A 15,214-nucleotide genomic window follows, 5' to 3' on the forward strand; every position below is an offset into this window, starting at 1 on the left:
GACGTATGTTGATAGAGAAGCTGGAGATTGAGTTCGCTAGGTCTAGGGATGATGTCATTTATTTGAAACGAGACAATTTAGCGCTTTTAAAACAATGGAATTTTTTGTTTAATTGCGAAGCGATTATATTTTAACATTACTCAACTGCATCTCGATTGTGAAATACACAAAAAAGATTCACAAAATGATTTTACCCTTTCTCGAATTGAAAGAGGATGAAATCGATGAAAAGTCTATAAATGTGAATCCATAGTCTCTTTCGAAGAGGTTTCAAAAGCATATCGAGTGGGTCTTGACAAAATTGAAGCCTACATACAATCCAAAGACCATCAGAGCATGTTAAAACAAGTTTTGTATGAAAAAGATAAAGAGAAATTAAATTTGATATTGTGCAAAAATTTAACTCGTTGTTCACGAAATTGAGTTTAAAAAACACTTTTGATGCTAACAATGTTTTTGGATTTGATGACAGCGACATGAGTGAAATTTTTGTAAAGGATGAGATTGACAGGTCGACTTTTGTTCAAAATGAATTTGAACCTAAAAATAAATTAATTTATTAAATATTCTATTGAATATGTCCGTACAATAGAAAATAAAGGTTCATGTGTTTTAAAAGAAAAGGTTGCCATTTACCCAAAAGTCAAAACAGTTCTGAACAAAGTGTTCATAACAACTTGACTAGACACAAAAGATACTCCAGAACTAACAACCATCGTTAATGATGATAATTTTGATGGATTTCCTAAATATTTATGGGATGGTCCTATAGACAACGCAAATGAGACAAGAGGTCTCTCTGAATTGACCTCTCAGAAGACGAAAGTCAAATATGTCTCAAATCCCATCAATTCTGCCAATCCATGTAGCAATCAGGCAAGTCCTAGTGGCACCAAAGATGCCCCATGCGAAACCTCTTCCGAACCATCATGTCCTAAGATACGAAAGGAAAATCCTAGATCTAAGGTTGATTTGTCTGCTGAAGAAATGATCCCAAAGAAAAGGCAACTAAACAATAGATATAAGAAAAATCAAAAAGCTAGGAAAATTTTTTGGAAAAGTTATTATTCTAATTATAATACGGTTCATTCGGTAAGATCTCCGGTTCGAAATGTGAAATCTACTCCTCTTTAGAGTTTGAAACCAAATTATGTTCCGAAACAGGTTGTGAAACCAACGATCTCAAAACCTATTTCAAAACTAGAAAAGAATGCAAAATATCAAGTTTCAAAACCATTTGAGAAGACTAAACCAGATTTTTCTCCTAAATCCAATTTTTCAAAAACTACCAATGCATCAAAAGATGTTAAAGGCAAAGGCAAAGTAGTTTTGGAACCCAAAATCTCTTCTAAGGATTGTGAAGCTCAGTTGAAAAAGGAGGAAAAGAAATGTGCTAAAAAGTTGTCAAGCAACGAATAGCTTCAAAGCAAACAAAAATTCCTTTTAAAAGAAATCCCAATGATGAAAGGATTATTGTTTTCAAAATCATGAAAGGATAGAATTCAATGTTAATAAAGAGATCTTATTTGGTAGATGAATCTATAACATTTCTTGTTCTTAAGAAAGCCTCACAAGGACCCAAGCAACTTTGGGTTCCTAAATGTCTCTAAATTTTGTAAGTGATATGTGACAAACAATACGACTCAGAATGGTAAATTGACAGTGGGTGTTCACTTCACATGACAAGGAGGAGGGAAGAGCTTAGGGAATTTTGCACATGTAAGAATGGTGGCAAAGTGAAGTATGGAAATAGCGCCACAGGAAAGATCAAAGGATACGACATGATCACAAATGGCGAATTCACTAGTTGGAAGGTAGCCTATGTAGAAGGCCTGAAACATAACCTAGTAAGTGTTTCTCAACTGGTTGTGGGTACAGGGCTGAAGGTTTCATTTGATGGTGAAGGATTTGAAATAACAGAAAAGAAAACAAAGGCGGTGCTATTAAAATCCAAAATAAAGGGAGAGATGTTTCCTTTGAACATTAAACCAATAATCGGGAAGCCAACCATTTGCCTTCTTACAAAAGCATCTTTGGATGATAGTTGGCTCTGGCACCGAAGGCTCTCGCATTTAAATTTCAAGGATATCAACAAACTCATACTTGGCGACCTTGTGTGAGGACTTCCTCTTTTGAAGTATGACATGGAACATCTATGTGCAGCTTGTGAATTAGGAAAGCAAAGTCTGAAGAGTCACTCCATAATTATCAATACCAAAATTATCAAGCCACTTGAACTCTTACACATTGCTCTTTGTGGCCCATCTTCTATTGAGAGTGTTGGTGGTAACAAGTATATTTTGGTTATTATAGATGATTTTTCTCGTTTTACGTGGGTTTATTTTTTTAAACAGAAATCAGATGCTACCTCAAGGCTAAAGGATTTTATCAAGCTGATTGAACTTCAATTACGAAAGCCAGTTTAGAACGTTCGTAGTGATAACCATTCTAAATTCAAAAACCAAGTGTTTGAAGAATTCTTGACTGAAAAGGGAGTTGCTCATAACTTCTCTGCTCCTTACACTACTCGGTAGATCAGAGTCGTTGAAAGAAAAAACCGATCTGTTTGCAAAGTTGCAAGAACCATGCTTGCATTTGCAAACTTACCACTTTATTTTTGGGCTGATGCGATCGGAACTGCATGCTTCACTGATAATCACTCCTTGATTAACAAAAGATTCTTAATCACTCCTTACAAAATTCTTAATAAACGAAAACCTAACGTTAAGTTCTTTCACATTTTTGGTTCCAAGTGTTTTATTTTCAACTCCAAAGAGCAAAGGAACAAAATTGATGTGAAAACAGACCAAGGAATCTTCTTAGGGTATTCTCGTACTTTGAAGACATATACGGTTCTGAATAAGAAATCTAAAAGAACTAAAGAAACCTACTATGTCACTTTTGATGAAAACTATCTTAAGAAGTATCAGAATTCTAACAACACATTTGAAGAGATTTTTCCATCCACATCATCTCAAACAATTCATCTGATGAACTTGTATGAGGAATTCATGAATTTGTGTGATGAGTCTAAGAAAGCCATCTCCTCTTAATCAAAGGATAAGGGTAATCAAGAGGATGAGTTAAAGAAGATCATCGACAATGCTGCAAAAGATCTCGAATCCGAACCACAATTTTTGAAGGATCCAGAAGTGATCACTAATATTCCGAACACGTCTGAAGTTCCACCCCACACACAACCTACTTCCACTACATTCCAAGGGGAAGGTTCCACTTCAACCTCCACACTTGATACATCTGTTGAGGTGGAGAATTCAAACCTTGAATTCTATACTAATGTTCTGATCCAAGGGGAGAATCCAATCTGAACGTTGAGTCACGTACAATTTCCCAGGGGGGAACAACAATGAAAATCACAACTCCGATGACGTTCAATTAGAATTGAAGATGTCAATGCTGAATTAAACCCAACTTATGATCAAAACTACCACTACAAGAAAACAGCCCTTTAATGACGCGCAAACAATGACACACGGTGATAGAGGACACGCATTTGTGCGTACGCTAAAAACTAGTGTCAGTTTTCCAAAATTTTGAAGGATAGAAGATACGCATTTATGCGTGCCCTAAAATTAGTGTCAGAAAAGAAAAAACAAAGAAATGCGGAGGGCGCCTTTCAAAAAATGTGCGTCATTTAAATGTGTCGCTTTATAATTTTTAAGTGATGAAATCGACAAAAATTACCCCCCGCATATTGGATCCCAAAAATTAAACCCCCGCCTCTTCGACTCAGCAAGAAAAAGCCCTAGGGCCTTCATCTTAATCTTTAGCAGTGGGAATGCCTAGGTCGATTCTTTAGGGTTCAACAACAAATTCGTAAACATCAAACGTATACGATTCTGGATCTCGGCATGATTATGGCGCTTTGGAGCCGGCGACGTGAACATCATTCGTGAGAAAGTTCATACAAAACTCAAGAATTTCTATGGTTTCGATTATTGAGTGAGGTACAAGGAGGTTTAATCGTTTTGGACTTCTCTATGATCCATCCTAAAAACTCAATCCACACTTCGAACTTCTCTGATTCTCTCTTCTTCCTCTCCCCAATCTCCGATCCCACTCCAATCGAGATCTTCAACAACTTTGAACTTCTCTATGATCCATCCAACCATTCCTTCGACCGTTCCTTCCTAGAGAAAAAACAGCATCTCTGTGAGTTTGCACCTTTATCTTTCTACGCATATTCACACACTTACACAACAATCGATTTCTAGGGTTTCTCGGACACTTTAATTTATGAAATAATAATCATTGATACATAATTTTTGTTTTATATGAATAATCATAATCACTACTCCTGAAGAGTTGCATGGGATTGATGGGATTCCACAGCTTATTTTTGTACGCTCCAGCTACACTGTAGAGGTAAATTTAACTCATTTTCATGGTAGGTTAACTGAAACCCAAAATCAAAACAATCCAATTCTATAAACCGAACCAAGTGCCCTGTTGTCGACTTCTCTCGTTGCAGGTTCTACCACCACTACACGGCTACCTGCTTGAGCCTCATCCCCTGATTGGAGTCACCGGATTGCTTGGGTTTTTTCAAACAGCATCACGTAGGTGGTGTTCTCTTTATTATCTGCTCCAGCGTGGTAAGTAAATTAGGGTTTTTTATTTCTCTGCTTTGTGCTTGTACTTAAAGGATCAATCTGGGTTTAAACCAAAGTGATTATTGACTTCTTCATATCTTTACGCTTTTAAAATTAGGTTCTTGGGCTTATATGACAAACCTATGTTCCTTAAGCTTTAGGGTTTTGCCACTTATTAGCGACTTCGGTTCCTTTTTTTTGCTACAGAAAGATGCTACGCATAGACAACATTTTATTGTCGAGCTAAAATTCTACATTGTCATTGGCGTATTAACAAACACTTGGTGTGCGTTCTTGATTATTGAATATATATAAGTATAACTGTTAAACCCCCAAACCCAGGAAAAACAAATGCAGTAGACTGTCAATTGTCAAATTTTATAAAAAAACTCTGAAAGATATTATTCAAAGTAAACATGAAATATCACAGGTTGACTTGCCTAAAGTTAATCATATTAAACAATTTCCAGGAGAATGTTTGAGGAAGAACTAACCAAAGGAAATGAATACATAAAGGAACAGACTACTGATAAAGAGGCAGAAAGAAAACTGAAAAGAAAAAGATGTTTATTGAAGGAAGATGCTAAGGCTGATAAGTGTGGGGTATGCTATTTTAGCCGAATTCCTCCACGTATGGATCCTATAAAGCTTCATCAATTTTTTTCCCAATTTGGAGAGCTTGAAAGAATTTATCTTACACCTGAAGGTTACTCTTAATTTGTTAATTCTAATTATACAAGAATGATAAATAACTTGAGTCTCATAGTTTTTAAAAATGTCTACAGATCCTGCAGCTCATGTTCATTGTAAAAAAGCTGGTGGCTATCGTGGCTAAGGATTCACAGAAGGGTATGTAGTATGTATAGTTGTTACTAGTATTTCTTAAGCCTTTATTCTTTAATGCCTACTTAACTCATAACATAGGATTTGGATTGTGCTTCTCTTGGCTTCATTAGAATATACTGACACTTAACTTCTGAGGAGCCGCAGGCAGCAAAAGTGACTCGCCAATTCCCTCAAACAAAACTAGTCAGAGACAACGCAGAAAAGAAAAAGGTTGATGTTTTGGCTTTAATGTCATTTTTTTCTTCAAAATTTTTGTGGTTTTACTTAGAATAACACTTTATTTTCTAAAAAATAACAAAACAATGATATTTTATTTTAGCTTTAGTTGAGTTTTGTATTTACATGTAGTAAAAAATTTTCATATAACAATTCATTCCATTTCTAAATTTCTATATTTCAATTTTTTATTTTAGCTTTGGAATCAACTAGTCCCTTCTGATATGCAGGTAATTATTATAAAATTCAAAAAATATAATTATTTCTTGTTTTGAGTCTGATTTTTCTAATATAAAATTGGTTGCAACAGATGTTATAGTGGATAGATTGCTTGCTGCATCTTTAGGGATATACAAACTGCCAACGAGATTCCAAATTAACTTCATCTCTATAATATATAAGACTACATTTGTGGTCCTTGAGTTTAGCTTATTTTTCCAATTTTAGTCCACATAAGGTTTTCTGTAGTCATTTTGGTCCTCATTTTGCTTAAAGAAGCTTAACGATTTTGGTCATTGCGATAAGCCTCCAATTAATGACACGTATGCAAGAAAAGGGCAGAAAATGGTTGAAGGGTAATTTAGGAAAAGTCTTGCATTGGGTCTATTTTTGTCAGTATAAGTAGTGGTGAGAACATTTTGTGGCATCTTTTTGTCGAATTGACAGGGTAGTGTTGTCTTTTTTATATTATTATCTGAATTTTGAATCCATTGAAGTTGCAATTCTTCATTTGTTCTGAGTTTTCTGTTAAATGAAAAATAATTTACGCAATAAAGTTAAATGAAAAACAATTTACGCAATTAAGTTAAATAAAAAAAATTTGAAAAAGGTGGCTGCCATTTTACTTGTTCCATTAAGAAAGCAAAAAGCCAGGAGAAAACTTTTTGAGACAATTGCAAAAAAAAAGAAAAAGCTAAACTCATGGAGCATTATATATATATATATATATATATATATATATATATATATATATATATATATATATATATATATATATATATATATATATATATATATTTATATTTATTATGGTTAAGAGTTACTTTTCAGGTGGGGTGGATGGAGACAGCAGAAGAGATTGATGACCTTTTTGTAGGTGATGCCGAGGTATGCAAAACAAAGGAAAAGTAATTGAGTTATAATTAGGAAAAAGGAAAGAAGGATAATACATATTACATCGATATTTTGTTGTGAATATATATATATATATATATATATATATATATATATATATATATATATATATATATATATATATATATATATATATGTGTGTGTGTGTGTGTAAGGTATGGAGAAGAGCATGTATAGGGAGAGGGCATGCGGATCCCACAGGGGGTGACTTTCCAGTAAAATGTTGGAGACCACAACTCACTTGCATTGCCGATAGTAAGACATTTAATCAAAATAATAATATAAAATACAAATTCATTTATTGGTTTGCATATGATTATGTTAGTATGTATGTGAAACTACACCAATGGGTTTACAAAGGTTAATATAGTAATATATGTTATTTCATTTATTACCAACATTAGTTTAGAAAGGGTAATATAGTAATATATGTTATTATGTATGTGAAACTCCATCTAATTGCCCATCATACACTGTATATGCTGCCTTAGCTCCACTGAAGAATGTGTATAGCTAAGCAACGTCATATCTGGTTGCAGGCACCAATCTGGAAGGTGAAATCTAGTCGATTCTTGATATGTGTTGTGGAAAAAAAGGTGGAAGCACCTGCATTGATTTTGCTGTCAATCTTGAAAATCTCCAACATTTTACTAAATCACTCATTATTGTGTTTAACCAACATCTGTCTGATTATAGAAATTACAGTTCACTTTTTATTTTAGTTGCATAGGGGAGAAAAACACACTGTACTTGGTGATGTTTCTGTTCTGGTGAGTTTAAATGATAAAATCTCATTTTTAGTGAACTTAAGGCCATATTTGTTTCTGTTGAGTCAAAGAGAATCTGTAATTTGTTATTTAGGTAAGGCATCCAAATATATTATTGTTTCTCCATAGTACTGAGGCTGAGATATTTGATGGGTTGTAAAGGTTGTTATCTATATCGTCCCTAAACATGTTATGCTATTGGCAAAAAAAGATCAGGGAATTGGGATTAGAAGGTATACAAATGTACACATGCTCATTTTTCAAATGGATTCTTTGTTCGTTATTATTCCTATTTTTTGTGCTCTCATGTCCTAAAATTAGTTCATAATCACTCTTTGTAATTATTTGATGTCTCTATTATTCAAGCTTCCCAACTTAGTTGGGATTATCATATAATAGTGTTGTTTATGTTCTAATGTTATACTATTTTTTTGATACCAGGAATGAATATTATGCTTGGGGCCTGCATCGCATAGCTAAAGCTGTGAGCTTCCTTAATAATGATTGCAATCTTGTAAGTATTACCAGCATGTTTTTGATTGGATGTTGCATTCTTTTGATGTTTTTTTGTATGTATTTGATTCAGGTGCATGGTAATGTTTGTTTGGAAAGTGAGGTGGCTACTCCAACTTTGGACTTGAAATTGCATGCTTTTGATGCTCTTTCTGAGTTTGATGGGAATAATGAACTCTCTACTGGACCAATGCTAGTATGCCTCCTCAATTATATTGCCTTTCTATAATGGATTCTTATATAACACTAATTTAATCCTGTCACACAACTTTTTTTTTTGGAAGAATGTAAGACAAGTGGGTAGGGTTTTCCCTCCACATGTGGCAAACAAGTAATATCCTATAATTCTATCAATATCTCATCTATACAACATTTCTTTGAAATATTTTTATGATTTTTTATGTGTCAGATTGGATGTAAAGCATGTTAAGGGAATGTTGTAATATGGTCCACGTGGCACTGGGAAGACTCTAATGGCTCGCCAAATTGGAAAGATGTTAAATGGAAGAGGCCCAAAGGTACTTTACTTTATGCATTTGTTTACCATTTGTCTTGCACTAAAAACATATTGGAAATAAAAAGATTATTAATTTGACTTCTTTATTTTGGTTGATTCCACAAATTAGATTATCACAGGCCGCAAGAGATGTTGGAGCCCCTAAAGAAGCTTAAGGATAAACTAGAGAAGTGAGTTGAAGAGTTGACATGGAGATTAGACTTTGAAAAACATTTGAGGGTATATATTTTTATGTTTCTTGTATCCAATTAGTTTGTAAATTTTTGTTACAACTTCTATTGATTTGTTTTATCTTTCCATGGAACGATTATTTGTATGACATTAAATTTTATGCAATGGATTATAATTTTTGTATACGATATTTTATTTTCTATTATGAGACATTAAATAAAAATTTAATTTGAAAATTAGTGAATCCGTAAATGATATTTTTTTAAGCCTTTAAAATTATGATACGCAAAAATGAGTGTCATCTTCATTTATGACATGGCCTTTCTTGATACGCATTGCGTGTCATTAACACGTGCGTTGTAAGGTTACGACACGCGAATGCGTGTTGTCTTCCTTTATGACAGGGCCTTCCTTGATACGCATTGCGCGTCGTCTCTCTTTATGGCAGGGCCTTCCTTGACGTGCATTTGCACGTCGTCTGAGCCTTTTACGACGCGCAATGAGCGTCGTAAAAGGCTATTTTTCTAGTAGTGTACCCACCATTAACAAAATAGACCAAAGATCATCCCAAAACTCAGATTATCAGAGCTCCATCTTCAAGAGTTCTCACGAGAGCCCAACAAAAAGCGAATCAAACTATATTACTTTCTAAGATGGAATTTTGCATGTTCAATTCATTTATCTCCAAATTTGAGCCCAAGAATATAAAATTTTCTCTTGATCACTCTGATTGGGGTGCAAGCTATGCAGGAAGAGCTTAATGAATTCGAACAAAACAAAGTTTGGAGATTCATTCCAACTCGAAAGGATGCTTATGTGGTCGGTTTAAAATGGGTGTTTCGGAACAAGCTTGATAAGGAAGGAAATGTTATCTGGAACAAAGCTAGGTTGGTTGTGAAAGGATACTGCCAGGAAGAAGGCATAGACTACGAAGAGACATTCGCACCAATTGCAAGACTTGAGTCTGTTCATATTTTTCTCGCCTATGCAACTCATAATAATTTTAAAGTCTATCAAATGGATGTAAAATGTGCATTTCTAAATGGTGAGTTAGAGGAAACAGTTTATGTAGAGCAACCACCAGGTTTCATGAATGAGAAATATCCAAGTCACTGTTGTAGCATCCGGATATCCAGGTATGGGAATTTGAGTAATTTATATTGGGGAATAAGGAGACTCGGCGAGTTGACGCCTCAACTCGTCGAGTAGGATCACGTTTTGGGGACCAGTTTAATGAAGGGACTCGACGAGTCTGGTATTTGGACTCGCCGAGTCGGCGCTGTCAAGGAAAACCCTAATTGTCTGGGTTTGGGACCTATTTAAAGGCCCTTATGGCCTTCAGTGGCGGCCACCTACACCTTTGAGAGACCCCTATCGAGCCAGAGAGCTAAGAGAGTGAAGAAGAGACATTTTGGAGCATTCTTGAGGTGGTTGTGCGATGGAGTAGTCATCTTCAGCAAAGGGAGGTCAGGGGGTGTCGATTCAGAGCTTCTGAGCTTGCATCTTCACCATAGAGGTATCAAATCGTTCTCCCTTTTCTATTTTGGGTAAGATTAGTGATTTTAGGGTTTTCTAGCTTCTTTTATGGCTTAATTTGTGGAGTATAATGTCTCATTGAGTCTGAAGCCATATATCTGGACCCAAAGAGGTCCAGAGAGTCCCTTCCATCCTGCTTTATGCATTCTATTTGAAGGTTTGAGCTAGGGTTGTTATGTAATGGAGGGTTTCACCCAAATGAGCTTGTAGAACCTTGCATGAGTGCCCAAGGTTCGACCTTTTCGTGGTTATTAGCTTTGAGGGAGTTAGATTTATGGTTTTGGTGAAGCAGATCTGACCACAGAAGGTCAGATGAGGGTTGTCATGGGAGCAACTCGCCGAGTCCATAGGCAGACTCGACGAGTCGAGTCGGGGTTGCCACGCGATTCGTTGCCGAGTAACTCGACGAGTGGAGAGGGAACTCGTCGTGTCTAAGAGGTTTAAAAAGGATTTAGGGAACCCACATGGACTCGCCGAGTCACTCTTGTGTACTCACCGAGTCTGGTCAGTGTTGACCGTTGATTTGAGTTGTCTTATGTTGACTTTGAGAGTTTTGGTCAACAGAGGTAATAGAGGTCAGGGAGGGGTAAAATGGTCTTTTACCCATTACCTGACTAGAGAGGGAAAGAGTAATCGCCGGTTAATTAGAGTTGGGACTTCGAGTATTAATTAGAGGTATTTGCCTTATGTGTTAGGCGGTGGCGAGTCTGAGGTTCGCATGTGCAGATAATTGCTTTCGGATTGTCAGGTGAGTCTTCTCACTATACTTTACCTTGAGTAGGTAACCTGAGTTATGTGATAGAGTATTTGTATGCTGTGTATGTTATGTGTTGTACTGCATTATTTCTATGTGATTTATGCTGTGCATGTTTACAAAGTTAGAATCGGAAGGTTCCCAGAGTTAGAACCTGAGGGTTCACAGAGTTTGGGTGCACGGACCCACAGAGTTATAGCCTCGAGTGGCTAATATGTGTTATATGTCGTATTTTGGGGAACTCACTAAGCTTCGTGCTTACAGTGTTTTGTGTTATGTGTTCCAGGTTTCTTTCAGGATCACGGAACGACACCGGCTTGATTGTACACACCAGCGAAAGAGTCATATTTTGAGGATCTTGGTTTATTATGCAAGTGAAAACGGAGTTATGTTTTGTAATTTGATTATGAATGAGATATTAAGAAAAGTGTTTTTAAGAATTAAACCAATATTTTTAAATGGAAAATTGTTTTGAAATTTACAGCGTTACAACTGCTACATCTTGAGTAAGGTTGTGTATGGTTTAAAACAAGCTCCTCGAGCATGGTATGATCTTCCAAATCTATGTTGATGATATCATTTTCGGATCAACCAATCCTAGATTGACTGTTGAATTCCGAAAGTTGATAGAGACTAAATTTGAGATGAGCTCAATGGGTCCTTTTAATTTTTTCCTTGGTTTAAATATTAGATAGAGTTCGGAGGGAAGTTTTATCAACCAGGAAGCCTACACCAAGTCATTACTTGCAAAATTCGGAATGGTAGGAGATTCACGAGTTAAGGTACCGATGGCATTCGGAACAAGGCTAAAACCATCCTTGGACAAACCTGCAATGGATATTACTATATATCGACAAATGATTGGATCATTAATGTATCTAACATCCAGTCGACCAGACATAATGTTTGTTGTTTGTTATTGTGCTAGGTTTCAGGCAAATCCTCGTGACCCACACATGACTGCTGTGAAGAATATTCTATGATATCTCAAAAGATCATCTTCTCTCGGAATATGGTATCCTTCAAACTATGGATTCTTTGTGTAATCATTTTCGGATGCTGAGCTAGGTGGATGAGGTCTCAATCATAAAAGCCCTTCTGGGGATTTCAGTTTCTAGATGACAAACTAGTAAGTTGGCAATCAAAGATATAGACTTACTTTCCCTCTTGTGCATCTAAATCTATTCATTTATGAGATTTGGGGCCATTTTGGTATGTTTGAGATCTATTTTGGTTTTGGAGTTTAGATCTGAGGTTGCTACATCAGATATAGACTTGTGTTGGTCTAGAATGTCATAAAGCATCAGTCAAAGAGTTTTTGGTAAAGCCCTTTTTGTCTTACGCCCTAGCCCTAAAGTGATTTGGACCTTTAACTCCTTGCTCTCACGTAAAGTTTGCAACTTTACGTGGGGGTTATGCCCTAGAAGAGTGGATCTACAGTTTGGAGCCCCTGCATGGCTCAAAAAGACTCTATCTAGATGAAGGAGTGAAGAGACTTGGCGAGTTCCTTGGATGGACTCGGCGATTCATATGAAGATGGGCATGGACTCGATGATTTGGAAGAACAACTCGGCGAGTCTGTTCTTGGACTCGGCGAGTCAGTTCTTGGACTCGGCGAGTCAGGTCGTAGAACCCCAACCTCTTTTGGTTAAGCTTTGGATCTGTGAGTCAGTTGGCGACTCACTGAGTTGGTCAAGATAGAATTCTAAAATCGTTCAACTCGACAAGCCCTGGGGCGACTCGGCGAATTGATTCGTGTTATGGGAGTTTTATGAGTATAAGAAATCAACGAGTCGATAGGTTGACTCGGCGAGTAGAGTCAATCATGAAGGTTGAATTTGACCAGGATTTGACCAATGTTGACTTAGTTGAACCTAGGAGGACAGTTTAGTCTAAGTGTTGTTATTGGTATTGGTTGCTTGGGGAGCTAGAGGAGCAGCATTTCGGAGAGTTGTCAGTTAGCAGCTTGAGGGTTATCGGCCGAGTTCAGCAGTTCAGGTGAGTTTTCCTTTCAGTAGGAACGGGTCTACGGCCACAATGCCGACCCGTCTAGTTAGCACTAGTTTCTAGACTTCGGTCCGATGCAGTAGTTCAGTGTGCTTGATGTCTTTGTGATTCAAGCATGTTTTTGTGTTATGTGTTTTGGACTTCGGTCCGATGCAGTATGCAATATATTGTGTTTATGCTAGTAGTTATGATTATGCTATGCCATGTTCACCTAGTTAGTCCGGACTTCGGTCCGATGCAGTTAGCCGGACTTTGGTCCGATGCAGGGGGCAAGGCCCCAGTTAGTCCGGACTTCTGTCTGATGCAGTAGTTCAGTGTACTTTATGTCTTTGCGATTCATGCATGTTTTTGTGTTATGTGTTCTGGACTTCGGTTCGATGCAATATGCAATATATGTGTTTATACTAGTAGTTATTATTATGCTATGCCATGTTCACCCAGTTGGTCCGGACTTCGGTCCGATGCAGTTAGTCGGACTTCGATTTGATGCAGGGGGCAAGGCCCCAGTTAGTCCAGACTTCGGTCCAATGCAGTTTTTGGACTTCGGTCCGATGTAGGGGGCAAGGCCCCAGTTAGTCCGGATTTCGGTTCGATGTAGTGGGCAAGGCCCAGTATGTGCCTTGTATGTTATTGTATGGTATATGGTAGTTTGGGGGAGTTCACTAAGCTTTATGCTTACAGTTTTTGTTTTGGTTTCAGGTACTTCCGCAAGCAAGGGGAAGAGCTCGGATTGATGGCATGGCATACACCACAGTTGTAGTTTATTCCTGGGAGTTTTATTTAGATATTTTGATATGATATTAACTTCATTTTTAAATTGATACATTTACTATGGCATTTTGAGACATACGATTCATGGTTCTTTTATCTAATAGTTGATGTTGGGATTTTTAGTAATATTAAAATAAAACTTTTTGGGTCGTTACAAGTTGGTATCAGAGCCTTAGTTTGAGGGATTTGGGCATGCTTTCGAGTGTGTCTGAGCTCAAACTGAGGAAATGGTAACAGATTTTCAAGAGAGAAACGCTTTCGAAAAGAATTTTTCAAAAAAAAGTTAGTAAGAAAAAGATTTTTGTTAAAAAGAGAAAAGTGTGTGGTCCATGCAATCAGCCGAGCTCAAGTAAGTAGTCCCAAATTACCCATACAAGTTTATGTTATGATTATCAGGTTTTAGTTTCAGTAGAACAGCATGCTAGAATAGGACTGAGGATCTAGGGAGGATGCCTTATGTGCCTGCTATATATGTGTTTTAGTTTTATGAGAATTGCATGCTAGTATTGAGTAGACAGTAGTAGGATAATCTGTTTAGGTTATGCCTGATAGTATGAGCTTAGCATTGCATGCTAGTACAGTTTCTCGTTAAGAGAATAGATTTGCTTGAGTAGTTCCTGTGTCTGAATGCTGATTGCTTTGTGCTCTGTGGGACTCTGCGTGATGGGAGTTAGCTATTAGGTGAATACGTCACGTCACATGTGATCAAGGTTGAATAATCACAGAGTGCTAGATTCGGCCTTACTGCAGCTCTTTTCTGAGTCTAACCGTTGTAGGGATGAGTCCCTTACTCGAAGGATTATTCGAGCCTCGTTACATGTGATGGTATTCAGGTGATGGCTAATTGGCATTACAAGGAGGCCTTCAGCAGCTGAGGACTGGTTTGGGTAGAGTCAATGATTTCCCTAGGATAAGCCTAGGATGAGAGTAGCAGAGATCAGTAGCAGTAGAAGGGACTTGGTTGAGTTAAGGTAACTCTTGAGGAAAGTACGGATAGATGTGGAAGGTGGTATGGGACCATACTACCGAAAGCAGAGGATTCGTACTCTATTCAAGAGGGGCCAAGATGAAATCGGGGAATGGTGTAGTATGTGTGAGATCCCTCAGTAGCAATGAGTATTCTGACAGTTATTGTGATATGTTTTCAGCATGGTGACATTGCGTGAGATATCAGTTGGCAGTTCAGGTGCCGAGGAGGGATCTGGCTCAGGCTCTAGAGCCGGACAGTTTGATGATCAGATGAGAGATGTTATTTCCACAAAGATTATGCACAACATCATTGATCAGACTCCTGCAATATTCAGTTCAGTTAGGGAGGCCATCGTGGAGCTTTTGGACAGTCGTCTTGAGGCCTTTAGGGTCGAGATAG

General features: G+C 37.2%; 2 protein-coding genes and 1 long non-coding RNA gene across 3 annotated transcripts; all 3 read left to right on the top strand.

The window, feature by feature from the left end:
- The first annotated feature begins 1,679 nt into the window (after window positions 1-1,679).
- LOC145046656 (uncharacterized) lies at window positions 1,680-2,426 on the top strand. The gene is made up of 3 exons (XM_078994937.1): window positions 1,680-2,043; window positions 2,164-2,303; window positions 2,355-2,426. Exons 1-3 carry the CDS (start codon window positions 1,680-1,682, stop codon window positions 2,424-2,426), a joined length of 576 nt encoding a protein of 191 aa, XP_078851063.1.
- A 3,145-nt stretch (window positions 2,427-5,571) lies between these two features.
- Window positions 5,572-6,592, top strand: LOC145045015 (uncharacterized). The gene is made up of 3 exons (XR_013681757.1): window positions 5,572-5,669; window positions 5,873-5,905; window positions 5,986-6,592. It is a non-coding gene; the product is annotated as an uncharacterized LOC145045015 (long non-coding RNA).
- A 105-nt stretch (window positions 6,593-6,697) lies between these two features.
- Window positions 6,698-8,908, top strand: LOC144998681 (uncharacterized). Its single transcript, XM_078958416.1, has 7 exons — window positions 6,698-6,782; window positions 6,965-7,064; window positions 7,349-7,809; window positions 8,018-8,090; window positions 8,163-8,285; window positions 8,499-8,607; window positions 8,716-8,908. The coding sequence occupies exons 3-6, from the start codon at window positions 7,769-7,771 to the stop codon at window positions 8,517-8,519; spliced, it is 258 nt and encodes an 85-aa protein (XP_078814542.1). The 5' UTR covers window positions 6,698-6,782; window positions 6,965-7,064; window positions 7,349-7,768; the 3' UTR covers window positions 8,520-8,607; window positions 8,716-8,908.
- The last annotated feature ends 6,306 nt before the right edge of the window (window positions 8,909-15,214 follow it).

Source organism: Lactuca saligna, chromosome 5 (genome assembly GCF_052625555.1).
Source record: "Lactuca saligna cultivar CGN05327 chromosome 5, ASM5262555v1, whole genome shotgun sequence".
NCBI classification, from domain to species: Eukaryota; Viridiplantae; Streptophyta; class Magnoliopsida; order Asterales; family Asteraceae; genus Lactuca; species Lactuca saligna.

Excerpts from the sequence above, each read along its gene's own strand:
- LOC145046656 (XM_078994937.1), top strand. The coding sequence starts at position 1,680 with ATGACAAGGAGGAGGGAAGAGCTTAGGGAATTTTGCACATGTAAGAAT. Across the intron at positions 2,044-2,163 it reads AAAAGCATCTTTGGATGATA|CTTGTGAATTAGGAAAGCAA; the intron begins GTTGGCTCTGGC and ends ATCTATGTGCAG. Across the intron at positions 2,304-2,354 it reads GTGGTAACAAGTATATTTTG|AAATCAGATGCTACCTCAAG; the intron begins GTTATTATAGAT and ends TTTTTTAAACAG.
- LOC144998681 (XM_078958416.1), top strand. The coding sequence starts at position 7,769 with ATGCTATTGGCAAAAAAAGATCAGGGAATTGGGATTAGAAG. Across the intron at positions 7,810-8,017 it reads CAGGGAATTGGGATTAGAAG|GAATGAATATTATGCTTGGG; the intron begins GTATACAAATGT and ends TTTTGATACCAG. Across the intron at positions 8,286-8,498 it reads TCTCTACTGGACCAATGCTA|ATTGGATGTAAAGCATGTTA; the intron begins GTATGCCTCCTC and ends TTTATGTGTCAG.